General features: G+C 32.9%; 1 protein-coding gene and 1 pseudogene across 3 annotated transcripts in view; both read left to right on the forward strand.

Annotated features, from left to right (window-relative positions):
- The first annotated feature begins 5,880 nt into the window (after positions 1-5,880).
- On the forward strand, positions 5,881-11,803 carry LOC142628607 (uncharacterized; annotated as a pseudogene).
- A 4,002-nt stretch (positions 11,804-15,805) lies between these two features.
- LOC142628337 (protein ACCELERATED CELL DEATH 6-like) overlaps positions 15,806-27,619 on the forward strand; it is a 38,225-nt gene continuing 26,411 nt past the window's right edge. The window contains exons 1-3 of one of the 3 annotated variants that reach the window (XM_075802443.1): positions 15,806-16,027; positions 21,473-21,557; positions 23,052-23,638. In XM_075802443.1, the coding sequence (XP_075658558.1) occupies positions 23,071-23,638 (568 nt within the window). In that variant the 5' untranslated portion in view covers positions 15,806-16,027; positions 21,473-21,557; positions 23,052-23,070. Of the gene's footprint in view, positions 16,028-21,472; positions 21,558-23,022; positions 23,639-27,619 lie in introns of all 3 variants that reach the window. The other 2 variants (XM_075802441.1, XM_075802442.1) reach the window with 2 other exon arrangements.

Consider the following 27,619-nt stretch of genomic DNA (forward strand, 5'->3'; position numbering starts at 1 on the left):
AAACTCTTCCCAAACCCCAAACAAACCCAGCATAGAAATTCATCCCAAACCCCAAACAAACCCAACACATAAATTCATCCCAAACCCCAAACAATACATCCACCTCCCAAACCCAAATCAACCCAACCATCAACAACACAACCACCCATTAATTCGCTCAAAACTTTTCAATCACCACCCATCAATCCACCATCAACAAAACCATCACCCACCAATCCATCATCAACAATACAACCACCACCCAAACTTAAAACTTTCTAATCACTACTCACCGATCCACAAACCACGGCACCACCCTAATCCAACATCAACAACACAAAGACCACCCACTGATACACCACCTCGGCACCGCCCTAATCTGCCACATTTGCCACCATATCAAACCCATGAGCTCCACCAAACCATGAGACCCATGGCGGCTTGATTCAAGGGAAGAGAGAGAGAAAAAGAGGTGAGACCCACGACGAGCACGACACCACCCTGATCCACAAACCACGGCACCATTCCAATCTACCACATCAAACCATGCGCTCCACCAAACTATGAGACCCACAGAGGCTTGATTCAAGGGAAAATAAAGAGACCCATGTCGTCGCATCAAACAATGAGGCCCACATCAAACTGAAGCAACCAGACCCACATCAAACCTTTCCATCTCAAACTATGAGACCCATATCAAATTGAAGGCACCGATCCACACAGAGAGGGACGAGGGGGGGGGGATTGAATGAGAGAATCAGAACTGAAAAAGAAGAAAAAGGAGAGGAGATAAGAGTGACTAGTGAGAGAGAGAAGAGTTGATAAAGCAAACAGTAAAAATGAATAAAATATTAATATTTGGTTTTACAATAGAGGTACAGTGCGATTCTACATTCAGAATCGCACTGTGGCACTATTGCAAATTTTTTTGCAATAGTTAGATTTTACAAGTTCTGATGGAGTGGGGATTTTGGGCTTTTATGCTAAATTAAACCAACATATGACATTTGGCAGTTCCATTGTGAATGCTCTTAACTTTTATCAAAGCGATACACTTACTATCCATCCGCACACGTGCACCAAGAAATGGAGGAAAATTACCTCACCCACTTTTGCATGCACTATATTTAGGCCATGTTTGGTAAGATGTAAAATATTTTAAGTGTAATTTTTAGTTAAAAATATTTTACGACAAGGAAAATATTTTCAGATATTTGTTTTGGGTTCTAGAAAATACACCAGAAAAGTATTTTCAATGTTTGGTCGTGCATGTAAAAGCATTTTTTCATAAAATATTTTCTTGTGTTTGGGACCCCAATCTAAAACATTTACAGGAAAATGTAAAAAAAAATATACCTATAATACAATTGAGCATCTCAAAATACATTTGAAATACCTTTGGGGTTTGGGATGGGTTTGAGGGATCGGTGTCGAAAACCCTTTTGGTTTGAGGGATAGGTTTGAGGTCACGGTGTTGGAATACCTTCGGGTTTATTGGTGGGTTTGAGCAAGATTGAGGTCACGGTGTGGATAGAGGGATAGATCGTGGGCTGGGATGGTGAAATCGGGGTGGGTTTAGTTGGGTTCATCGAGGAAATGCAGTGCTCGATTTGGACATGCTAATTGGAGATGGGTTTAAGCACGACGGAGGAGCTAAGGTGGGGCGATCAGAGAAGAAAAGCCAAAGAAGAAAAGGAAATAGAGTACTTACCAGTGCATGAAGGGGAATGAGTGGCGTGATTTGACCGGCAATGGGTTTGGGTGGATCTTTGACTGGACTTTCCTCCATTGCTCTCTATCTTTTTTGTTTTGTTTTTTAGTCCGTAAAATGAGGTTTGAAGGTAATTGGAATGTGTAAATTATTTTACACTTGGAGGGCTCTCATTTTATGGTCAAAGGAATTGATTTTCCTTTTGACTGAGTTTTACATGTGCTCCCAAACACACATGATAGTGTCAAATGTTTTCCAAATTTCATTCTCACCCAAAACAAACACAACTTTATTCTTTACACATGGCACAAGCATTGAGTTGCTTTTCAATAAAAACTAAAAAGAAGCTAACGGGAAGTGTTTTTTTTTTTTTGACTAAAGCTCACGGGAAGTGTTGTAGTTGTTAATCTCAGAAGAATTAAATTTTTAAGGAGATATTATTAAGTTACCGTTAAAAAAAATGGAAGCCCTAATCATTTTGCTAATTTTCAAAACTTTTTTTTAATAGAGTTTCAATTTATGGGGTTCGCTTCTGATAATTGCGTTTTTTATTATCAAACTAAGACAATAATTGATTTTTGGTGTAGGCGGAAATTGAACTCCAGACCTCTGATTCAACTATCATAGACTATATTAGTTAAGTTAAATTGGTAAAGAAGGAAAAATAGAGTGAATTGACAGTTCAATAAATATCCAAGTCCTATTAATTGGAGCAAGCATATTATAAAGAGAAAAATGCTCCCACACTCCAAAATTTTAAGGCAGTGGTCATTATATTCTGAACTTTGATTTTCACACATATGCCAAATTAATGCCTCAATTGGTGTCTGTTAATTTCTAAAAAAGAAGTAGGTCTGCCGTTAATAGATATACAAGCTGAAAAAACACATGAAGCTTAAAATACCATCAATATCCTCCAAACGCGTATGGAAATAAGAGAGAAACTTAAAGAGATGACTGAACCAGAAGCACTAACGGTCCCGCATCCCCCTCAGAGGGCGCAGTTCTTTGTGAGTTGGATTTGTAATCAAAAGCTAATTCCATTTTCTTTTTGTATTGAAGAGTTGAGAAATAAAACACTTTATTTTGGTGTTCTTTAGCTCAACCAACAAACCTCGATCTTTCAAAAGTCAAAACCACCACAGACAAAATCCAAAAAATCCATTCAAAAACGATAAAACCCAAAAAAGCAAAGCAAAGTGAGCCCATGAAATTGCTTAAACCTTAACGTCATCAACTACACAAAACAAAAAGGTACAAAAACCATTCATCTTGGTTTTCTTTTGGTAATAAATGACGGAGGAGGATCTAATAGACATTAAGTTCAGGCTGTACGATGGGGTTGGATTTGGATGGTTGAATTATGTGGTGGGACCACTAATGGCGAGATCTTCGGCAAGACAAAGAACTCCGACGTCAAAGATTGGGATGCGGCGGCTAAACGTAGTGCTGGTCCGATCGTCTCTCTCTCTCTCTCTCTAAGTTTCTCCTTCTTCTTTCTTCTGGTCGATCATCTCTCTCTCCTTAACTTTCTCTCTTATTTCGAAACAGCTCTGGAGGATTGATATTGGTTTCACACGTGTCTCGTGTGTGTTTTTAGTTAGTATATTAATGGTGGAGCAATTGAGGTATTAATTTGGCACATATACAAAGTTTAAGGAGTAAATTAACTAAAATAAAAGTTCGTAATGGCAACTCCCTCAAAGTTCAGGGGTATAAATTGATATAAGATTAAATGTACTGAGCTTGGAAACAAAATATCAGTTTCAAAGTAACTTTTGACATGTGAGATACAAATAGTTCAAGAAAACATAACATTATAATTTGCAAAGAGTTCCATAGGCATCAAAATGTGAATTGCAAGTTTCCATAGACATCTAACTGTAATTTACAATAAGTTCAATAACAATATAAGAAATTTCAATAATTTTGCTGGATTTGAAGCAATGACCGTATATAATCAAATATCACATTCTTAACAAATTTCATTCTTTTATGATTATGGTCACATTATATCTCTCTGTGCCTAGATCTGTGAAAATTTATGTAATTTGCACCCACAAGCTTTTTCGCGATCACCAACTGAGGAAGAAAATCAATTAGCTAAAAGGGCCAAAGACTGTTATATATGAGTGGTCAATAGTGTTTTTTTTTTTTTCTTTTGGCTGGAAAAAAATCATCCAAAATTGAAGATGAATGCATTTAGAGGAATAATAATACTAACACCTCTCATTTTCAACTCTTCTTATGGTTGATGGAAATATCATCCCACATTGATATGATAGTACCATTGTTAGCCACACTCTAGAATTAAATTATTAGCTTTGGATCTAAATTTTCATTAATGATCCCAAGAATTAAAAAAGTTAAAAAAAAAAAACACCGCGTACCATTGATAGTAGTCATTCTATAAGTGTTAAGTGTTTGTGAAGTGTAGAAGGGGCAAGAACTGAGATTCAAATCTCTAAAATTTTTTTTACACACAAACACACTTAAATTAAGTTTAAGTAAAATTTATATCTTGTATTAAAAAAATAAAAATCGTGGCCTTTTCCATATCAACGGTCACATGCTAATATATACTGAATTATGTCGTCATATTGATTTTTTTAAAAGTCAGAGACTGCATAAGGAGAAATTGGCTCCTTTCCCCCATGAAAGAAGGCCATACTTGAGCTTAATATATGCTCAGTGGTTGGACAAGACTTTTGATTGTGCTGATTTGCCCTCCAAATGAGGAATATTCCCATGCCATGCGGGGAGGTATAGATTTACTATTTTGGTGATCCTGTTAACGGGTGCTCGCTTAGGGCTGTAAATGAGCTGAGTTTTGTCCAGTAGTATATGTTTAAACTTGACTTATCAGGAAAAATTAAAAGCTCGAACTTGGCTTGAGCTTGTAACAAGCCTAAAAATAGTGTTTGAGCTTGAGTTAGTGGGAAAGCCAAAAAACTTGAGCTTGACTTAATTAATTAGTCAAGTCAAACTCAAGTTTAATATCAAGTTCAAACTCGAGCTCAAGTCAAGTTTTTGAGCTTGAGATCTAAAAAAATTACATTATTTAATGCTTAGATCTCTAAAATTAAGAAAAAGAAAGTATTATACTTATTTTATCATGCATTTAGTTCTACTTATGATTAGCCATTATTCAAACTAATAATTTACATAATTAAATTTATTCATTCATCATTCCTTGTCTACAGTTTCAGCAATTGTTCAAAATATAAATTTTAAATTCACGTTAGATGGTAAATGACTAGAAAAATACATGTTTGTAACTATTATAAATGAGAAAATATTAACATGTTTCATAACTTTAATCTAGATAATTGATAGGGAAAGATCATATGTGGCCTATTTAATTAATTTATTATTTTTAAATGTAACTATAGTCTAAAGTGGTTTTTGATCAGTTTAAAGGGAATGAAAAAATTAAAGTAATATAGGTAGTGGTCTCATATTGACCATGTCATTATTAAGATGTGTAATGAGTATATTTAGCTAACACTTATAAATTTATAAATGAATCTATGCTTGAATTGTTGTGTATCAAGCCTAATAACTCACGAGCTTGTTCGTGAACAAATTTTTTTGCTTGGGCTCGGCTTGTTTATTAAACAAGCCTAAAGTAAGGCTCAAGCTTGACTTATTTATAAACAAACAAATATGAAAAAATGTTTTATCTAGCCAAACCCAAGTTGTACATAATCGGCTTGATTCATTTACAGCCCTAGGTGTTGTGCTGCCCCCGTTAAGTAGGAATTTAATAATAAATTTTTTTACATGTGAAGCCACTTTTATTGAGGAAAGAAAAACCATTCAATTTCTTATTTATAAGACAAAAATACAATTCTTTATCTTTTAACTTTCCTCACCTTTTACGCTCAAAACCAGTTTAGCCTCGTTAAAAATTCCAAACCAGAACAAACAACAGTTTCAAACCTCTCAAAAAACAACAAAATCACACTCTTTTACAAAAATAAGAACAATTGATCTGAAATTAAAAACTTCATATGAGTTTTGGGTGTGAATGAGGGAGGAGATAGACTGTATAAAACTAAACCTGACGAAATGCTTGCTAAGCGGCCATCAGCTTCGGTGAGTCTGACTAGGCTGAAACGAAGCTTTCCGCAAGCAAATCAACTTCGTCCAAATTTCCACTATAAATTGAGTTCCATGACAGCGCCACGATGGCGAATGTGAGTGGGAAGTTGGTTTGGTTCTCTATGAACATGAGGGAAAGGGAAACAGAAATAAGAGGAAAAAGACTGAAGATTTGTTGGGGGAAAATTTGGGTGGGTTCAAAGTTCAAAAAGCTCCCTGGATCCCACCGGAAGGAAAGAAATAGGAAAAAAAAAAGGTGCCATCTAGATCTATAGCAGTGAAGGAGAAGGGAAGGAAAAAAAAAAAAAATCAAAGATAAGAATAAACATCGAAGCCAAATGATGGGAAAGAAATCACAAGGAAAAAATGCTATGGTAAAAATTGTTGAGAGGGTATTTAAGTAAAATAATGCAACATTTGATGTTCCATATGCTACCAGACACATATCATACAAGTGTTGACGTTATTCTCCATTTCCCCCATTAAAGTAGGGCTATTTCAGTAATAGCATGCAAACTAAACAAGTACCAATGCAAACTTAATGGGTGTTATACAACAATTGTTAACAAAATCCATAAAACAATGTCCTCAAACTTATCTAAACTAGACCAAGCGTGTAACAAGTTAACGTATCAATATTAAATATTTGTTGGATTATGAATATAATTAGCCATCATAATACCATCGAGGTGGTGTGGTCTAGTGGTTTGGGGTTATGTACAAGAGTGTGCACTGAGTGTGAGGTTCCAGGTTCGAGTCTGAATATCAACGTGCTTGGGTAACCTCCCTCAGTAGCTCAAAATTCGCTAGTGCTCCTCGTGGGGCTAGGAAACTATGGCTCACCGTGGTCCCCTATACCTTAGCAGGGTTCCAGACCTAGCAGGTAGGGTGCTACTATGGTTATGCCTAGGTAGGATTGTCGCATTGACCACCCCCTACCTATTTTTCGTTCATATAAAAAAAAAAATCAGCCATCATAATGAATGATTCGCAAAAACAAATAAAAATAAAAAACACTAGGAAAAAGACTATGCAAATGGACCTACTTCTAAATAAAGATTGTCTATATGAGAAGGAACCTTTTATTAAGATAAAAAGGAGGATGATATACAAAAGATGCTTCTTTCATAAGAGCATTCGCATTAATCTCACTAAAAATTTCTATTTATTTTAGCATAAAAATTTACACTTCCTATTTTACATGATTACTTTTTAGAACATTTCACATCATTATTTATTTCACACTATATCTTATTGAAATAATATTTTTTTATATATTCCAAAATCATCTCTCTCTCTCTCTCTCTCTCTTCAACCAAAAACTACATCTCTCTGTCTCTCTCTCTTTCTGAAATCACTCTTCCTCCTTTCCAAAACTCTCTCTCTCTTCTCCACGACTAGTCTCTTCTTCCTTTCCAAACCCAAGGTTCTCTCTATTTCCTTCTCCACAACTAATCTCTTTTTCCTTTCCAAACCCAAGGCTTCTCTCTTTTCTCCTTCAGAAGGACCACAACTAGTCTCTTCTTCCTTTCCATTCCAAAGACTCTTTCTCTCCTCCTTCATAACCAATTCACTCATTGAACAGATCCTCCACAACCAGTCGATGATCTTGGGTTCTCTCACGCACCGACGAGCCTGCATAATTACTGTTCTTGCTCATGGTGGTCCAATTGACGTCCTACCCAGCCATCATAGACCAACTCAAAACCCATCAACAACTAGATCCACAAAAACCCAAGAACCCGATTGACCAATAGGACTGATTTGTGACCTTAGGCGATGATTCCAGATCCTCCCAACACAATGATGAGCCCATATCATCACCATCTCACTTGTGGCTGTCAACAAGTGTATTAGTGGAAAAAAAGGAAGAAAGGAGAGAGAGAGTGTGTGAGATAGAGAGAGAAAGAAAGAAAGAGGAGAAAGAGTGAAGGGAAGAGAGAGAGAGAGAGAGAGAGAGCAATTCTGACGTGGGATGGTAAAAGAAGAAAATAATAAAATGTAAAGCTAGTAAGCTACAATAGTTGGGTAAATATACATAAACATAGCAATTTTGTAAAGTTGTACACTGTTACAATCACTAATGTATGTTTTGCTTCTAAAATGTATAAATTTTACATTTTTTTCTATTGTATACCAACTAATGTGAGTGCTCTAACAATATTTTTAAGCATGGGAGGAGCTGAACTTTAGTCAAACCATGATGTTCTAACGATGAAGAAACCCTCAAGTTTAACACCACATTTTTGCAATCTAATGTGGAACACAACAAACACATTAAGTATGGGTTCAAGTTATATCTAATGTTATGTTACATCACTTAATACTTTTTATTAGATGAGCATTTTAAAAAATCCACATTGGATTAGAATTTCTTTTTATACTCTACATGCATGCAAAATTTCAAGATGATCTAAGATCGATAACTATGTTATCTATCAAACGTTTAAATTGCAAGTTCTTTTTTAATATTTAAAATTGTGTATAAAATATGAGTTTTTAGATCAAATATTAAACAGTACCCGACTAACACGAAAATTAGTATACATGTTAAGAAAATAGTAAATATGTAATCTAATAATAATATTTTTGAAATATTAATTTAATAAAGAATTATTAAGTGGTATAAATATAGTATTGCTTACAATTACATTAATTATAACCTGAACCAAACCTTATGTATACCAAAGCCTTCTAGTACTTATTTCATGTCTCCCCAAAGTCTCCATGCTCTTGTCCACTCACCAAACACGCCTAAGCCTTGCCAATTCAATTTTCATCTCTTTTTACTTTACTTTTAGGAGAATGTTAACCAACACCGCTTGGTACTGGTTAAGTGCAAAAAAAACAAAAATTTTGTTAGAAAAAGTAAAAAAAAATCTCAAATATTACCTATAAAACTGAAAAATTGATATAAATTAAAAAAAGACAAAAATTGTATTAGAAAAAAGTAAAAAAATTTGTGCTTAATGGGCACCGTGCGGTTACCATTAACACAACCCTAAAAGTCAAGTCACTGTACTCGTGTAGAAACTAGAAATCCTAGGGATGCTAGCTGCAAGGCGTGCATTGCAATTTGTCCAGGAACTCGGTTTTGTTTAATCCAGCCAGGGCTGGTTGAAGCTATAGGTGGTTTAGGCCCCCGCCTAAGGCCCCTACTTGTAACAGGGGCCCCAAAATAATAATATATTATATAATATTAGTTTTTCATCTGAAAAAAAAGCCTGTTTCTCACAAACCAAAAAGACTGAAGTGACATGAAGAGTAATCGTATCACCACACCATCACCAAATCTTTAGCTTGCAGTTCTCATCTGAAGAAAAAAAAAAAGTCCCGTTTCTTTGAAGTGACGTGAAAGGCAAGCTAATCCTATCACTAAATCTTTAGCTTGCAGGAGAAAAGATTACAAAAGATAGCTTGCAGAAGAAAAGATTACAAAAGGCAAAAAATTGAAAGAAGATACAAATAAGAAAAGGCAGAAAAAAATACTCTTCACTTTCTGACTCTCTCCGTCTTCATTCATTCTAAAAAAAAAAACCCTTGACTTACTCATCAATTGGTGTTGACAACAGATTTGGTGTGTTCACAGATCTTCATTTCAGGTTCGTTTATTGTTTTCTTTTCCTTTGCCTCTTTGTCTCTTTCGTCTTCTTCATGGTTTGCTGTTGGGTGTTTGGTTTTTTTTTTTTTTTTTTTTGAAGAGGAGTTTGCTGCTGCTGCCACCTGCCTGCTGGGTTTTGTTTGAAGAGGAGTTTGCTGCTTTTTTTTTTTTTTTTTGGTTTGTTCTCTTAAGTTTAGATTTCTCTAGAATGCTATAGATTCCGAGTAGTCATTGGTCAGTGGGCCCACTTAATAGTTAAAGGCTTTTAGTCTTTAGATTTCTCTAGAACTCTTCTCTTACATGTTTTGTTTTGTTTTGTTTTTTTTTTTTTTTTTTTTTTTAAGAAATCAGATTTAGTGGGCTGGTCTTAGCTTAGTGGTTCAAGTTGACTCTTGCTTAAAAAAAAAGGGTTTACTGCTACACAACAAAAAAGTATTGACAACAAAATTATAAATTTAGAATAAATTACTTTGTATTAATATTAATTTTAATTTTTTGTGCAGGTTTAAAGTATAAAGTGATCATATTAAGTAAAGCTACAATTGTGCTTTTGATAAACCAGGTTCTATTGTTTTATACATTAAGTTTATATTATTCTAGTTAAATTGTAATTTTTTTTTTTATAAATTGTGTTTCATTTATTCATAAATAGTTTTTAATTACAAATGTCTACTAGAAAATATCTATCTGGATATGAAAAACTAAAAAAAAAAAAAGGCAAAGAGAAGAACTAATTGAATCTCAAAAAGGAGCTATGGACAAATTTATTACTAGTAAAAAAACAAAATCTTGCAGAAAATTTGAGTGAAGGTTTCATAAAAGAACAAGAAATTCATCAAAAAGAGTTAGAAGATAATGAAAATATACAACAAAATGATAATAACGAAGGTGGTCATGATAATGTTCAAAAATGTAATGTCACCATTCTTGATAATGATGCTCAAAATAATTTAGAGGAGAGAGAAAATATTAATGATCAACCTAACTATATTCCTACAACTATTTTTGGTCCAAGTCAATGGAAAACTATTGATATAAAATTGAGAGATTTGTTAGTAGAAAATGGTCCAATAAGAGTTGATGATCTAAACTTTCCTATAGATAAGAACTCTAGACATTTTTCTACTACGCATTATATTCGAAAATTGCCAAATGGGGAGAAACATGATAGAAAATGGTTAGTGTATTCAAAAGACCTAGATAAAGTATTTTGTTTTTGTTGCAAGTTGTTTAATTCAAAATCTAATACAAATCAACTAGCTAATGGAGGAACTAAGGATTGGAAAAATATTAGTTCTATTCTTAAAAATCACGAAACAACCAATGAGCATATTACTAATATGAATACTTGGATTGATTTTGAACTAAGATTATTGAAGAATAAAACAATTGATAGAAATGTCCAAGAACAAATTAAGAAAGAGAAAGATCATTGGAAAAAAGTGTTATTAAGAATAATAGTGGTGGTAAAAAATCTTGGTAAAAATAATTTGGCATTCCGAGGAAAAAACGAAAAGATCTATCAAGAAAATAACGGAAATTTTTTAAGTATAATTGAAATGATTGCAGAATTTGATCCAATAATGCAAGAACATGTTCAACGTATTCAACATGGTGCAATCCATAATCATTATCTTGGACATAATATACAAAATGAAGTGATACAATTATTAGCAAATGAAATTAAAAGTAAAATTATAAAAAAGATTAAAGAAGCAAAATACTTTTCAATTATACTTGATTGTACCCCCGATGTGAGTCATCAAGAGCCTATATTTCGTGAAAAACGTATAATTTGTAGGAAGAAACAGTTTGATGAGAATGTCAATGATGAGACAACACAATCCGCTGAAGAATATTTTAGAATTAATTATTTTTTATATATAGTAGACCAAGCTATTTCTTCAATTGAAAGTAGGTTTGAACAATTTCAAATATATGAAAATATTTTTGGTTTTTTATTTAATTTTGAAAAACTAAAATCACTAGATGATGATAGTTTGAAAAACAATTGTCTTAATCTTGAATGTTCTCTCACACATGAAACTTATTTCGATATTCATGGCTTAGATTTATATTCAGAACTAAAAATTTTAAGAGAAGTTTTGCAAACAAATGAAAACTCTCCAATTAATGTACTAAATTAAATAAAGAGGTTAGAATCTTTTCCAAATGCCTGTATTGCTTACAGAATATTACTAATTATACCTGTTACAGTTGCTTCTGTAGAAAGAAGTTTTTCAAAATTAAAATTAATAAAATCCTATTTAAGATCAACTATGTCACAAGAAAGATTAAGTGGATTAGCCATATTATCAATTGAAAAGGAAATGTTAGCGGAACTTGAATGTAAAAATTTAATTAGTAATTTTGCCTCTCAAAAAGCAAGAAAAATAAATTTTAATTGAAAAAAATATAAATATATAATTACATATAATAAAAGGCCCCGTATAAAACTCTCGCCTAGGGCTCCCAAATTCGTTGAGCCAAAACTGAGTCCAGCTTTAAAGGAGATTCCGAGACAATCATCAAGGTTTACAAAAAGGGGATATTCATATGCTTCTATCTTCTTTTGGTCACTTAACTAGAGACAATATTTATTTTGTCAGCTCATTGTGGAGTTTTTCCTTTTCTCATTTGTTAAGCAAGATAATGCAGTTGTTCACACCTTAGCTTAAATAGAATATTTTTGCCGTTGTTTGTTTGGAGGGAATCTGTTTTACAAAACTTAGATGATTTTTTTCAATTTGTTTTTTACCAAAACCAGTCTTAATCATTTATTTTTTATTTTTAATAAACCAGCCACCGCCCCAGCCCAGCCCCTAAGTTATAGGCTTTAAAGCCTAGAATTGTACATTATTGAACTTAGTAATCGCCACGTCCAACGGGCTTACACTTTAAAAAATCAATGCCGAAAAAACAACCCCAACTTGACAGAATTGAAATATCAATCACTTCCCCAGAAGAACTCAGCGTCGAAAGAAACCTCCAAAACATAGAAATAGTTTAGGGCCCTTTTTTACCGTTAATTAAATACACGTTTTTAGTGTTTAAACAATATTACATATATTTTTAAATTATTTTTACCCACATGTTACTTCTAAAAAATACAAACAACATTATTAGAACATTACCAAAACAACAATACCAAAGGCGCCCTTAAGAGCATTCCAATAGGCTCTCTAAAGCCTAATTTGGAGAGCAAACACAAAAAATACACCTCCAAGAGCCTCTCCATCTCCAATTTTTTTATTTTTTATTTTTTATTTTTATAGATTAGCTACAGTAGCTCTCCAGACATGGAGAGCACTGTAGCAAATACTGTAGCTCTTCTAAACAATATACTCCATTAAGATAATACCCGATTGAATAAAAAAATACTTTTTTCTCTTTCCTCAATTTCTCTTTCTTCTGCACTCCCTCTCTCTCTTGCTTCTCTTTAGAAAAAAATTTCTATTTGCTTCTCATTAGAAAACAATGGTGAAGCATAAAATCGACAAAGCTCTCAATCAAAATACAAACTCAAATCACAATTTTAAAACAAATCAAATTAGAAAAAAAAAAGAGAGGAAAAGTTGACCCATTTGAGCCTCGGTGGGGAGGAGGACTTGCGGTGGTGGGAGGGGAAAAAAGGTTGTCCTCTAGCCTTTGTCATCCGCCGACGATGTGAGAGAGAGAAAGAAAGAGAGAGAGCTTCTTCAATGCTCTGGAGTAGACGAAGTGCTAGAGAAGAAAAGAAAAAAGAAAATTGAAGAGAGCTCCAGAGGAAGCGCTAGAGAAGAAAAGAAAAGAAAAGGTGAAGAGAGCTCCAGCCGTGAAGATAGAGATAAGGGATGGAGGAGAAAAAAAGAGGAAAAGATAGAGAGAAAAGAAACGTGTGGATAAAAAAAAAAGAAATAAGAGAAAAATAAAATAAAGAATAAAAAATTAAAATTGAGAAATGCTATTAGAATATTTTTCACAATAAATTTTAAGTAGTTGGTTGTTACTAACTAATACTGATGGAAAAAAAAAGTGATGTGTTCAAATTAAAATCAGTAATAGCTTGTTTATAAAAAAAAAATCAGTAATAACTTACCACATATGATTTATTGTAAAAATATTGTAAAATGTTAAAAACGTAGCACTTTTTATTAAAATTAGATGAATGAAAGAAGATTGGAAAAGAAATATTAAAGAAAGAATGAAGAAATAATATTTAAATGAGATAGAGAGTTTGTTAAAAAATGTATTTGAAAAAGTAAGTAGGCATAAGGTAAAATGAATTGTTCACTCTCCAAACAGTAAAAAAATTTGAAGACGGTGGTGGAGATGCTCTTACAACATCTCCAACAAGCTCTCTAAACCCAAAATTTGAAGAGCAAACCCACAAAAACATGCTCCAGTAGTCTCTCTAATTCACTGTTCAATAGCAAAAAATTAGTTGCTAATGAACTGTCACTCTCTTGGTTTGATGACCTATTGTTCATAAGCAAAATAATTAATTGTAATAACAAAATCAAACCATCGAATAAAATATTCAATTTTACTCAAGTTGACAATGGCTAATTGCAAACATCTCAACCATTCCAGAATTTTCTCTCTTAAACATCTCTATCTAAACTCAATCACAATCAAAATACAAACTTAAATCACAATCTTAAAACTAATCAAATCAGAACAAAAAAAGAAGAAGCAAATGTAACCCATTTGAGCTGTGGTGGTGAGGCAAACGAACGATGGTGGAGCAGATAAGCGACATGCGTGAGCGTCGATTTAAACTCTCTCTTGCTGGCGATCTGTGTGTGTGTGTGTGTGTGAGAGAGAGAGAGAGAGAGAGAGAGAGAGAGAGATAAGAAGTATACGTGTGTGGAGGAGAAAAAAAGAGAGAAAAACAAAAGAAAAAGAAAAAGAAAAAGAAAAAAAAAGTATGAATGAAAAAAAAAGGATGGAGATAAAGAAAAATAAAATAAAGTATAAGTAATTAAAATTGAGAAATGCTACTGCAATATTTTCACAATAAATTTTAAGTGGTAAGTTATGACTTATGATTAACTAATATTGGTGAGAAAAAAAAAACTTTTAAGAAAGAGAAAAAAAATAATTTTAATAGTATGTTTAAATTAAAATAAGTATCAACTTATCACAAATGATTTTTTGTGATAGTGTTGTAAAAAAATTATGAATGTAGTTTTTAGCAATGAATGAAGGAAAATCGAAAGGAGAATAAAGAAATATTAAAGAAAGAATAAAAAAATAATATTTAAATGAAATAGAAAAATAATAGAAGGTCTGTTAAAAAGTGTATTTAAAAAAGTAAGTAGGTAAAAAATATAATGTACTGTTTATTCTCCAGAGTACAAAAATTTAAAAAGGCTATTGGAGATGCTCTTAGTCTTTACCTTTTTTTTTTTTTTTTTTTTTTGGGACCCCGGTATTACAATAACATATGACATTCCCTAAACATATATAAAATAATTTGTAAACGTTAGAGTACCAGCTGTACTTAAAAAAAAAATTTATAAAAGAGTCAAATATAGTTTAATCTAATTCTTTTTAGCAAGATTTAGGGTCCGTTTGGATAGAATTTATTGCTGAAAATTGAAAACACTGTAGCAAAATAATTTTTAAATGTGTGAATAATACTATGAGATCCATTTTTAAAGAAAAAGTTGCTAAAAAGTGATATTTGTGGGTCTCCGTGAACAGTGCGTGCACTGTTTATGCAGAAACGTCAAAAGTTACGGCTACTGTTCATGAACAGTGCTTGAATAGTAGTTGTAATTGACAAATTTGTCTTGCTAAAAAAAAAAAAAAAAAAGAAGGAAACGTGAAAACGTGAAACACAGCCAAATTTAATCCATATCCAAATGGATACTTAGGTTGTTTTTCTTTTTTTAAGACTTTGCTATATGGATTTTTTCTTATGGAAAGAAAATGTTTTTTTTAGCTAAATAACTATATGACTAAATTTTAAAAGAAGAATATAAAGAAGAGCACCTAAAATACTTTATCTGAGTTTTGTCCAATTCATTTTGTTTTGGTTTCGCATATAGATTAGGGGTGTGTTGGGATCCCGCTTATTTTGCTGAAAATTAAAAACTAAAAATACTGTAACAAAATAATTTTTAAATATATAAATAATATCATTAAACTCATTTTTAATAAAAAAATTACTAAAAAAAAAGTTTATAACTCCCTAAACAATACACAAAATTTACTGGTGTGACATAAAGCCACTAAACACGATTTTTCAAATAAAAAACAAAAAAGCAGACTTGGATACCGCGTGGGCGCGTCTCACGCTCTCACGCGGTATCAAACGGATGCTAGATCTCAGACATAAAAGCCACTGAAACACGATTTTCCAAATAAAAAACAAAAAAGCAGACTTGGATACCGCGTGAGACGCCACTGAAACACGATTTTCCAAATAATAAACAAAAAAGCAAACTTGTCTCACGCGGTATCAAACGGATACTAGATCTCAGACATAAGCACACCTAACATCTAAAGGACTAAAACAAATACAGAAAGATAAACAGAGAGAGCGAGAGAGAGACCACTGCACTTTGATATTGACCTGGAGGGAGCTGGTGAACGAGTGGAGGTTGGAAGCAAACTATTGAGGTCTCGTTGAATACTACGGCGAGGTAAGGGATTTTTGTTTTCTAAGTGGACTTGCATTTTTTCCTTTTTTTTTTTTTTAATAAATAATTGCTTTAGGAGGTAGGACTGTGCCGGCTGCCTGGGTCAGTGTGTTGAGGGAAATACTTTTACTTAATTTGTCATTGGTAGCTTGGAAAAATTCCAAACCACAGTCAACCCACTGACCTCTAAAAGCGATAGGTTTGTTGAAAATTTAAGTAGTTTTGGACTTGAGGATTTAGGGTCTGTTTGGATAGAACTTATTGTTGAAAATTAAAAACTGAAAATACTGTACAAAAATAATTTTTTAATGTCTAAAATTTATTGTTCATCCTAAAAAGTACTGTTCATTGGCCTAAAAAGTACTGTTCATTGGCCTAAAATCACTGTTCATGGCCAATGAACAGTGACATATGCGCATGGAAAAAAAAAAAAAAAAACGTGGACGCAGCTGGAAAACGCTGCATCCAAACGTATTCTTAGTAGATAGGTTAGTTTTAGTCATGTATTGTATACATAAAATTATTTTTCTTATTTATGGATAAATCTAAAAAGTTATATTTCCTTTAAATCTTATAAACTATTAAAGAATATAAAAAAAGTATCCACTTTCCTATAAATTAAAGTATGAATACTTTAAAAGCAAAATGAATACACATCTTAAACTATGAATACTTTCTAATTTTTTCTCTAAAAGCAAAATGAAGACCCAAATAAATTTTATGAGAAAAAAAGATTGAGAGTCCGTTTGAAAACTCCGTAGTTTGCAATAACTTATTTGTATAATGTTTCCACAAAAAAGAGACTTATTTGTATGGTGTTTATTAAAAGAAATATTTTTTTATATATAATTTTTATGTTAAGTATGCGTTTGGATAGCGTCTAAGAGTCATGTCTTGCATCTGGCGTTTGTATATCTGTGGAACCCACTGCTATAGTAACTTCCAATTAAATGCAAGACTGAATTGAAATGCGTAGCTTTTTTTTTTTTTTTTTCCTTCAATGCACTATTCTTCGTGTTCGTCTCAGAACATGACTATTCATGTTCTTGAAACCCAGCAAACCCATCAAAACAGAAGATCAAAATAGTGAAACCAAAACCATATGAATCAAACCCATGTGAAAAAAAATCAAACCCATCAAACCGATCAAACCTAGCAAATGCAACCGATTAAACGAATCTATCTAGCAAATGCAACCGATCAAACCCAACAACTGATCAAACCCAGCAACCGATCAAACAGATCTACCCAGCAAACGCAAATCAAACCCATCACCAATCTCAACCTCACCTAGCACCATTGACTTCCCATATTAAACCCATCAAACCCACTGCTGATCAACCCATCCACCACCACCGAGGGAACCTGATCTTTGCCGGTGTCGGACCGATGTAGGTCTTCCTCACGGATTTCTCTGGTGGGCATGGACCTCTCTTCTCGAAGACACAGGCATTCGGGTGGGTGAGGAGTGAATAGAAGAAAAAAAGAAGAAGTAAAAACGCAACCCTTAAATACTTTTAGCTGAGCTACAGTACTCGGGCCCAAAGATAATTAGTTGGCATTTTTCACTTATTAGCTCTTTTTTTTTTTTTTTTTAAAAAAGTTAGTTAATTAGATTATTTACCCAATAAACGTCTAGACCAAAAACAAAGGGTAAAAAAGTTTTTCATAAAAAAAAAGAGTAAAAAGTTCAAAATTTTCTTCTCTCAAAATCCTTGGGTGTCAGTGAGTAGATTTAAAGATAATTTTTGATTTTATCTTTATACTTAGTTTGCCAAAATTGCCCATATGTCACATAATTAGCGAGCAAAGAGCCCTGTGGTTTCCAGTTTTAATTAACACATTTTAGCAAAAACGTCTGATCATTAAAAAACTCAAATCTAATAATGATGGGGCGGATCTAAGTTCAAAAAATAAAAAGAGAGTAGGACTAGAAGAGAGTGTTTATGTAAAGAAATCATTAGATCTTCGGACCTGGGGCGTATTTATAATAGGGATGATAGGGCAATGATAAAGCATAAGAGGGAAGGGCAGTGGTGATGAAAGAAAGAATGTGGAGGTTGGGAGGGGGGTGTTTGGTTTGTGTTTTCAAATAACTATTTTCAGTTTTTAAACCATATTACACGTATTTCCACACACTTTTTCATCCACACGTATTTTCACAAATGTTTTCAAACAACAATTTTCAGTTTTTAAACACATGTACCAAATGGGCTCCCAGATTACTGAAAAAGAGAGAATAGGGGCAAGGGTTATGATAAAAGGAAGAGAAAAGGGGGTGGGAGTCATGAGTCAATGGGATAAGGTGGGTAGAGAGTATTTAATAAGATAATTTTTTTTCCTCAATTTTTTTTTGTTTCTAAAAATTATATCAAAATAAAATATTATTAAATATTTTGTAAAGAAAAATTCATCCATTAATGATATTATGATAGTAATCTATCTATATCTATATTTTGGTGACTATTTTTTATATCATCCATCCAAAATACCCTTTGTTGACGAAAATTGTTAACAATGATTGTTAGATTATGTTTAACAAACTTTGTCAAATTATGCTAAACAAGAATTGTTAAATTATATCTAATTCATCAAACACAATTTCACCCATAGGCCTTTTGGCATATGAGTTTTATTGATGTGAGTAGTGCTCATTTAAGATAATGTATCTCTTAATTACAACCCCTTGTTTCAAGGGAAAACCCTTTGATTTCAATCACGTTGTCTTTGTACATGAGTTTATTTATTTTCATGTTTAAGGGGATGTGTGTTTTTATTTATTTGTGACTGCACCTAATAATTTGTTTAGGTTGCCTACGTACTCTTGACGAGGATCAAGCCAATTTGTAGTTCTTTATTTTGGGATCTTAGATTTAAAGTCCTCGAATTAATTTTGCCCAATTTAAATGATGGACATTTAAGTCAAATACTTTGTATTTAATTAAGCATCGACTTAATTTTTCTTTTGGGGTGAGATAATTGGTTTTAATATCAAGGATAAGTCAATGACCATGTTTTTATGGAAATTGAATCAAGGATTCTCTTTTTGAGAAGTTGAGTGTCTAAGCAAGTTTCCCTTTCCTTTCATATGCTTCCTTGTTGGAATTTTAATGATATTTGGATTGAGGTTTCCAAATTTAATTAAGGGAGAGAAAACTCCTTTGGAGTAATTGTATTTTTTATGAACATGTTTTAGGAATTGGGAATTGGAAAATTTCCTAAAATCAATTTTTATGGTCATTTGATTTTGTAAATTATTAACTCCAATCTTAATTAGAAAATTACGAATTCCAAAGAATTAGTCATATTGGATTTTGAAGGAATTAGAACCCCCACTTCATTTAAAATGATTTTGGGAATCAAGAATTCCATTGAAATGTGGGGGAGTGAAGGACTCCACTAATTTGGTAGAGTCAAGGACTCCATTAAAATGGTAGAGTCAGGGACTTCATTAATTAGGTAGAGTCAAGGACTCTATTAAAATTTGGTAGAGTTAAGGACTTTATTAAAATGGTAGCGTCAAGGACTTCATTAAAATGTGGAAGAATCAAGGACTCCATTGATAATTTTGATTTAATAGAGTCAATGATTCTAGTTGAGAAAACACTGAACCAAAACTTGAAAGAAATTTTATTTGATAATGTTCAAATAGGATTTACAAGTTAGAGATTCGTATCTAAAGCTTCATGCATGGAGTTAGGAACTCCTCATGAAACCCAACCCTATTTGTTTTACCAAACAAAAATTCAAATTTGAAGAAGAGGAAGAGGGAGAGATTTATGGCCTGTTCGGAAGTTTAGAGAGGGAGGAGAGGAGAGGGGAGGAGAGTAGAGGGGAATGATTCTCCTCTATCTTGTTTGGATGTTTTTAAAATTAATAAGGGGGAAGTGAGTAATTAGTTCTTCCTCTTGTTTGGATGTTTTAAAAATTATGATAGAAATGAGAAGAAATAATTTAAATAGATAAATTTACCCTATTTGAAAATGAACTTGCAACATTAGCCTATGATTAATTTGTTAGATTAAATAATTATATAATCATCATTCTCATTCCACATGTTAAACTATTATTTGGATATGTTTGTTCTAAGATTTGGGTGCCCAAATATAATAGGAAAAAAAACAAAATTTTAAGTTCCAACATTTTTCCACTTTTTAGATTCCAACAAAACAAACACCAGAACTCAACTATATGCATATTGAACATTTTCTTTTCATTTCATTTCAATACCTCGGATTTTCTGAGAAGCCAAACAAAGATTTTTTTTTTAATTTATAAAATTTATCATTACCCACTTGTTACTCTGCGAGTTAGACTGGGACCAACCGAAGAACCCATTAGCCGTAGAATCTGACCCGACCAATGGACCCTCATTACGACGCCACTCCACTCCATTTTCATTTCTAGCTTCTTCTTGAGCCACACAGAACACCTAAACTTGACGACCCGAATTCCCCAGCTGCGTCCGTACCAGAATTGCAGGGATTTCCTGCAATTCCTACAATTCAGAGCTAGTCGGAGCTGGAGTGAGCTCGATGACCATGTGGCAGAAGAAGACGAAGACGAATTCGCCAACGTGGACTCGCAACACGGAATTATCGGCCTCGAATTAGGATTGCAATCTCGGAGCTCAATTTGAGGGGAAATAGAGTTGTTATGATTTTTTTTTTCTCGGGAAAGTAGGGTGTTTGGTTGGTGAGAAAATCTAGGGTTTGATCGGTTTGAGGGGAAATAGAGTTGTTATGATTTTTTTTTTCTCGGGAAAGTAGGGTGTTTCATTGGTGAGAAAATCTGGGGTTTGATTGATTTGCGTGGATATGTTCCTCGAAGCTTCAATTTTGAGAGAGAGAGAGAGACAGATGGGTTGAAGGGTGAGTCTGAAATTTGGGAATGGATTAGTAAGTTGTGAATTTATTTTTATTTCTATTATTATTTTTATCACCTTCAATTTTTTCAGTAAACAAACAAAGATAATCGGTTTGTAATTTTATTAATTTAGAAAGGGTAAATTAGAGAATTCATTTGGTCAATAGTTTATCTATTTTACTCTCCCTCTAAATTTCTCTAATTTGGGAGAATTAAAAATGAGGGGTTAGAGGTAGTTGAAACCCCTTCAAATCCCTTTCCCTCATTCCTTAAAAAATTTCCAAACAAGGTAATTGAATTATTCTCCCTCCCTTTACTCTACTCCCCCTCCTTTTTTTAACTTCCAAACAGGCCATTAGAGAAGAAAGGGACTGATAAAATCCCAACCTAATATTGTGTGTTTCTCCTTTGCTTGTTGCTCTTTATCTTTGTATGTGTCTTTTTTTTTTTTTTTCTTCTCTGCATTTTTGCTGTTTGTGTTTGCCTATTTTGTGTGTGTGTGTGTGTGTATGCGTGTTTCTCTCTAATCTATAGAGGCATTGATAAGCAATTTCCCCCCAATTTTTTCTCTTAACTGATCAGTTCATGGACCAAAACTATAAAGAAAGTGCAGTTCTACACTAGCATCTTTCGGGTACAGCTGGTGAGAATTGTGGCTAAAATTCAGGTACGTTTGCTTTTTTGGAAATCGTTGAGTGGTGCGTGTGGCAAGAAGTTACCCATTTCATCCTTTTTTTTTTTTAAAATTTTATTTTAAACAACGACATGACATTGTGCAGTATTGCCATAAACAACCCCACTCACGTGACGTGAGTGTGGAGTTTTGTTTAATATTATTTTTTTCCTTTCTTTTTTAACATCATTCTTATTTATTTTTTTGCACTATTTTTTTAATTAATTTTGTTAATTTTGAAGAGCATTTTTTTTGGTCCTATGAACTTGTCCAAAATTTATATTCTTTGATAAATCTTGCTTGGATATTTTTTTTAAGTAACTATTTTATTTTGTTGAAAATTGAATATTTCAACACCCTTACACATTAGCCCCCCCCCCCCCCCCCCCACAAAAAAAAACCCTTAGACATTAATCATAATAAAATTTTCAAATAATATAGTAAAATAAGAAAAATAATAAAATTAAATAACCTAAAATTTAGGTTACGTTTAAAATATAAGACAAATTCCTAGTATTACTCACTTTTTACACTAGACAATGGCTTATAACTACTTGAATTTTTTTAATTATAAAAGCTACATGCACTTTATACTATTTGAAAAAAAGGATATTATGAAGAAGTATTATAGCTTCTTATACTTTTCTTCTAAAAATAAGGCCTCTGAACATGGACTTTTCTAATTATAAAAGTTACATGTACTTCATAATTCGTACTATTTATAAAAAAAGGGATATTATGAGGAAGTTTTTATAAATTCTTATACTTTTCTGCTAAGAAGAAAGCGTCTGAACATGCACTTTTTAATGATAAAAGCTACATGTACTTCATAGTTCATACTATTTGAAAAAAAAAAGGATATTATGAGGAAGTATTTATAACTTCTTATACTTTTCTGCTAAATATAAGGCATCTGAACATGCACTAGTATAAATTAAAGAGATGTTGTTAATAATAAAATAATAATTTATTTTATGTTCTTTTTTAGAAGAATTTAATTATTTTATGTTCTGATTAGTAAGTGCAGTATATATAGGATTTTGTCCCAAAAAGAAGAAGCAGCATAGCCGAGTTTTCATTATATCTTTAATTAAACGTGTCTCAACATAGGTGTAGACTAAAATAATTTCTAAGCTATACTATGATTACTAATCTAATTCAAATTTGAGATTTTGATTTGAGATGAAGTAATATTAACTTATTAACCCCCACTTCCTCGCTCTCTCTCCCATTTAGGATTTAGCTATTTCCTATTTTTAGTATTAGTGATTTATTTTTTTGGGAAATTATTGTGTACTGCTGGGATACCATAAATGCGTACTCACTCTTCTCATATAAATAGTGGATCCCACTAATTAAATTCATTGTGAGACCCACCATTCATGTGAGAAGGAGAAGTACGTATTTATGATATTCTAAGAGTATCTAATAATTTTCCTATTTTTTTTCGAATTATTAGACGGAACATTAACCTACTATATATAGAAGAAAGGGAAAGCAAAACACAATGAATCCTGAACTGTATCGTGCTGCTAGCTCTGGTGATTTAAGTTTCTTTGAGAGATTGAAAAATCCCGAAACTCTTGTCGACGTGACAATTGAGAAGAGTACTGCTCTTCATGTTGCGGTGCAATGCAATCATTTCCATGTTGCACAAAAGATGGTTCAATTACGTCCAAACCTTCTGAATCAAACAAACTCCAAAGGCGATACTCCGCTACATATTGCTGCGAGGGTAGGAAGTCATTCAATGGTAAAGCTCCTAGTAGAACGTATCAAAAGTTTGGATGTTGAAATTGGTGGCCAAAATATTCTGAGCATGGTGAATCTGGTGAAGGATACCGCCCTGCACATTGCAGTGCGATATGGTAAATCTGGGGCTGTGGAAGAACTAATTAAGGAAGACCGAGAACTGGCTATGTCTATAAATAACGCTGGAGAATCCGCATTGTTCCTTGCTGTGGATAGAAAATTCTACAATATTGCTTCTCAAATCCTGAGCGCTGCTCCAGAATACTCCCTTGCTGGAAGGGACGGCATGAATGTCTTGCATGCAATTTCCCTTCGCTCAAGTCGTAAGTCTCTTTTCTTTTTTGATAAAAAGTTAGAAAACTCAAGAGTTAAGTCGTAAGATTATAGGCAGAGATGGAACCAGGATTCATACCCGAGGGGGCCAAAGCTTAAAACCAAAAAAAGAAAAGAAAAAAGAAAAGAAAAACTAATATTTATTTCATATTCAACAAAATATTACATATAAAATAAGTATTTCTTAAACATTTCATATTATAAAACACATCAACAAAGTATAATATACAAAATAAGTGTTTTTTATTTTGTGCACGATTTTTGTTTAGTCCATATTTATTTTATTTTATTTTTTGGTCTTTGTAGTTAAAGGAGCATGAATTATGTTTATTTATTTCTTTTCTTGTAAGTTAATATCTAAATATTTTAGTGGAGGAGAGACAAAATATATATATATATATATATATATATATATATATATAAATATTTAAGGGCAAACTTTAATTTTTTGTATACCAAATTTGTTTTTTTTTTTTAATGGGGGTGGGTATGGTCCCCTCTTCCCTTATGTAGGTCCGCCCTTGATTATAGGAGTATAGACTACTTATATTTGAGAATTTTATGATGATAGGTGATGTTACATGTTATAATTGTAAGTGCACAATTGCGCCTGGATAAAAAAAACAAACGTGGACTCAGACCCAACGAGCCTTAAACAATAAAATTTGTAGAGTGTGGACTCGAAATCTAGTTTAGTGGCGTTGGAAACTTGATGAACAGACTAGAGTGTTATAGTATTTGCAAACAATAAACTAATATGACAAAGGAACCTCATCGGACGTAAGCCGATGATGATTTATGTATTATCTTTCTTTTTCTTCCAAAAATTACAATTCTTAGTCCTTCTCTAGCTCCCTCACCGACCTCCTATTCTTTACCCTCTTCTCTTCTTAAATACTGCTCCTTCTTCCCTCTTTGTCCACGTGTCATGCAAATCTTATCCTGCGATCTTTCTCTTCCTTTCTACCACCTTCCTGAAGTCTTTAAACAATAGCAAGAAGGTGAATTCTATTGTTCAGGGGTCACTTCCCCATCAATGCGGCCAGGGAGGTAGGTAAAGGGTTTTAAATGTGGAGGTAGCAGCCTTTTTTTGAGATATTTCTCTCACACCGTTGCGTCTAGAGAATACTTGGATCCTCCTCTTAACCAACAGTCTTTCCAGAACTCTGCCTCTGATCTTCCTGGCGAATCCTAAGGTCATCGCGGGTCTGTCCGAGGGGAGATTCGTCCTCGGACGAATCCTCGGACCTTCGCCCTGTGGGCCGACTTGTAGTTTTAAAGGCCTTTACTCCAAAACGGGCTGACACCTGTCAATAAAGCCCAAGACCCAAATACTTGCTCAGGTCCTTTTACTCCCCACAATAATGGTAAGGAAAAATTTTCTGAAAATTTTCATGAAAATAGTTAATAATTTTTGCACTTCCCCTTTTCGGAGCGTTGTTTTTGTATATCTTAAATGAAGTTTAATTGACATATATCATATTGTAGACATCATTAATCAATAAAACTAGAGTTCGCAATAAAAACTCAAAAAAATTTCACAACAAATTTCAATTTAACTATAAAAAGATTATTTTCTTTCATGAAAACATCGATTTGTTTTCTTTGTATTTAATTTCTCTTTTATTTAGGATGAATCATTTTTTTTTTTTTTGAAAAAAAATACATATACAAAGAAGAAAAAAAAAGATTCTAACATAAAAGCATATCACAAACTCCACTCAAAAGTTATAGTAATTTAATTTTAAGAGAGAGTGACAAATTATACTACACATAACGCCCTTTCTTACGCAATATGGGACACCTCCACTCCAAAATATGAGTTAGTTATGTGACAATGCCACATACCCATAATTTGACTTTACGAGTGTATAGGACTCCATTAAAGTTCAATGACTATTTTCACCCAAAAAATAGAAAAAGAAAGTTCAATGATTATTCTGCAAAAGAACTTCAATAACAGGTGACAATTCAAAATTGACCAATCTTTGATATATCTAGGGACGGAACCACCCTTGGACTAGGCAATCCGCCCCCTCCCCCCAAATTTTTTTTTTTTAAATTATTATATATATGTATACTAATTTAGCAATTTTGTTATATAAAATTATATTTTCTTTCCCTTTAACAATATCATTGCTTCTTTAAAGAGTAATACTATACTCAAAAACTTTTTTGTATCATTTTTACAAACTATTTTGGTGACAAATTCTTATTAGTTTGCATATGAGCACACCACTCACATCATTTTTTTTCTTACTAATAACCATTTATCATATCAGTAATTTATAAAAAAATTTGTAGCTCTAGCATTTTCTTCATATTTTAGTGACCATAAAAAAATTTATAGATCTAAAATCTAAAACAAAATATACAGGCCAAAAAAAAAAAAACTCAACAACAAAAATTACCAGTAAAACTAAAAACAAAATTAAGCTCAATTAACTAATTTTATCCAAAGTAAATAACCCTACACTTTAACAAATTCTAAACAAAAATAATTTGTTCTTACCCACAAAAAAAAAAAAAACTCAATAGTTAAGTACCAGAATCAGAGGTTGAAATTGCCGTATACAACTAATAGTAAAAATGCCCCCCTAACTCAAAGTTCTAGCTCCGTACGTGGATATATCAATAGATAAAAGCAAAATTCCTATAATATTGCTACTGATGATAGAAAAGTACATAAATTTTGATTCTTCCATTAGTCACTAAACAATAATGTCAAATCCTAATATTCTTCTCCTAAATCTCCTCAACAATAACTCAAATGTGCTACTCCTCAAAATCCAAAACAAAGAAAGAAGGGTTGAAGTAAATAGGTTAGTAAGACCATTTATATCAAGAATGCTAAAAATTTTAGCTTTTAACAATTCAAAATTTTACTTTATCTATTTTAATACCACACTTTACCATACACACAACATCAAAGTTTCTATTTTTTTACTTCTTTATTTATTCTTTATATATATATATATTTATTTATTCTTTATATTTATTCTTCCTCTGTTATCTATTGTCTCTCTTTCTCAACCTAATAATCCTACGCATCACCAGCCACCACAATACCAATAGCCACCACAGTACCCAAACCCAATCACATCTAACAACCATCACAATACCAATAGCCACCATGCTCAAAACTCAAACACTACCAACAACCACCACAAATCCACCACACAAACCCAACCACCGATCAAAAACCCACCACCTATACGACAACCACCGCAAACCTACCACCCTTGCCACCTGGCCACCCACCATACCCAAACCCAACAAACCACAAATCAAATTTCACACAACCCAGACGCACGAAACCTAAACAACCACCACCACAATGCCCACAACAATGACCCATAGATCTCCATGCTGATGCCCACACTGGTAAGTGAGTTTCACGCTTGGGTTTGGTCTCAGGTGTGGGAGAAGGGAAGGGAGCTTGGCTGCGTGAGTTGAGGGAGGACTAACAAAAAAAGAAAAAGAGAGGAGGCAGCGTGAGAAAGAGGGATGAGAGGCACACTTGAGGGGATTAAACAAATATTTTTTGTTTTAACATTCAGCTACCGTGAGCTGCTAGAGATGACAGCTCACTGTAGCTGAGTGTCAAATTTTCTAGCATTTGAGAGCTTTGATATGATAGGTCTTTTTGTGTGTGTTAATTGTTAGATGGGCTTGTTAGTATTTTTAGCATATTCTTGGTACGAATGCTCTAAGTAAACCAAAATCTCAATTAACTAGAGGAAGCATATATACAAATAAAAGAAATAAAGTATTCATAGGTAAAATTCATAGGATCTTAGTTCAATAAATTTCAAAACACCAAAAATTTCATTGGACTTGAAATGAAGTACACAACCAATTAAATTTATATACTCAATAATCTTTATGACTATAATCGCGCTATATGCATTCCGTAAAGCTGTAATGGAGAAAATATTAAAATAGCATTAATTTTCAAACAATATAGTTAA

This window comes from Castanea sativa, chromosome 3 (genome assembly GCF_040712315.1).
Source record: "Castanea sativa cultivar Marrone di Chiusa Pesio chromosome 3, ASM4071231v1".
In the NCBI taxonomy this organism is placed as follows: Eukaryota; Viridiplantae; Streptophyta; class Magnoliopsida; order Fagales; family Fagaceae; genus Castanea; species Castanea sativa.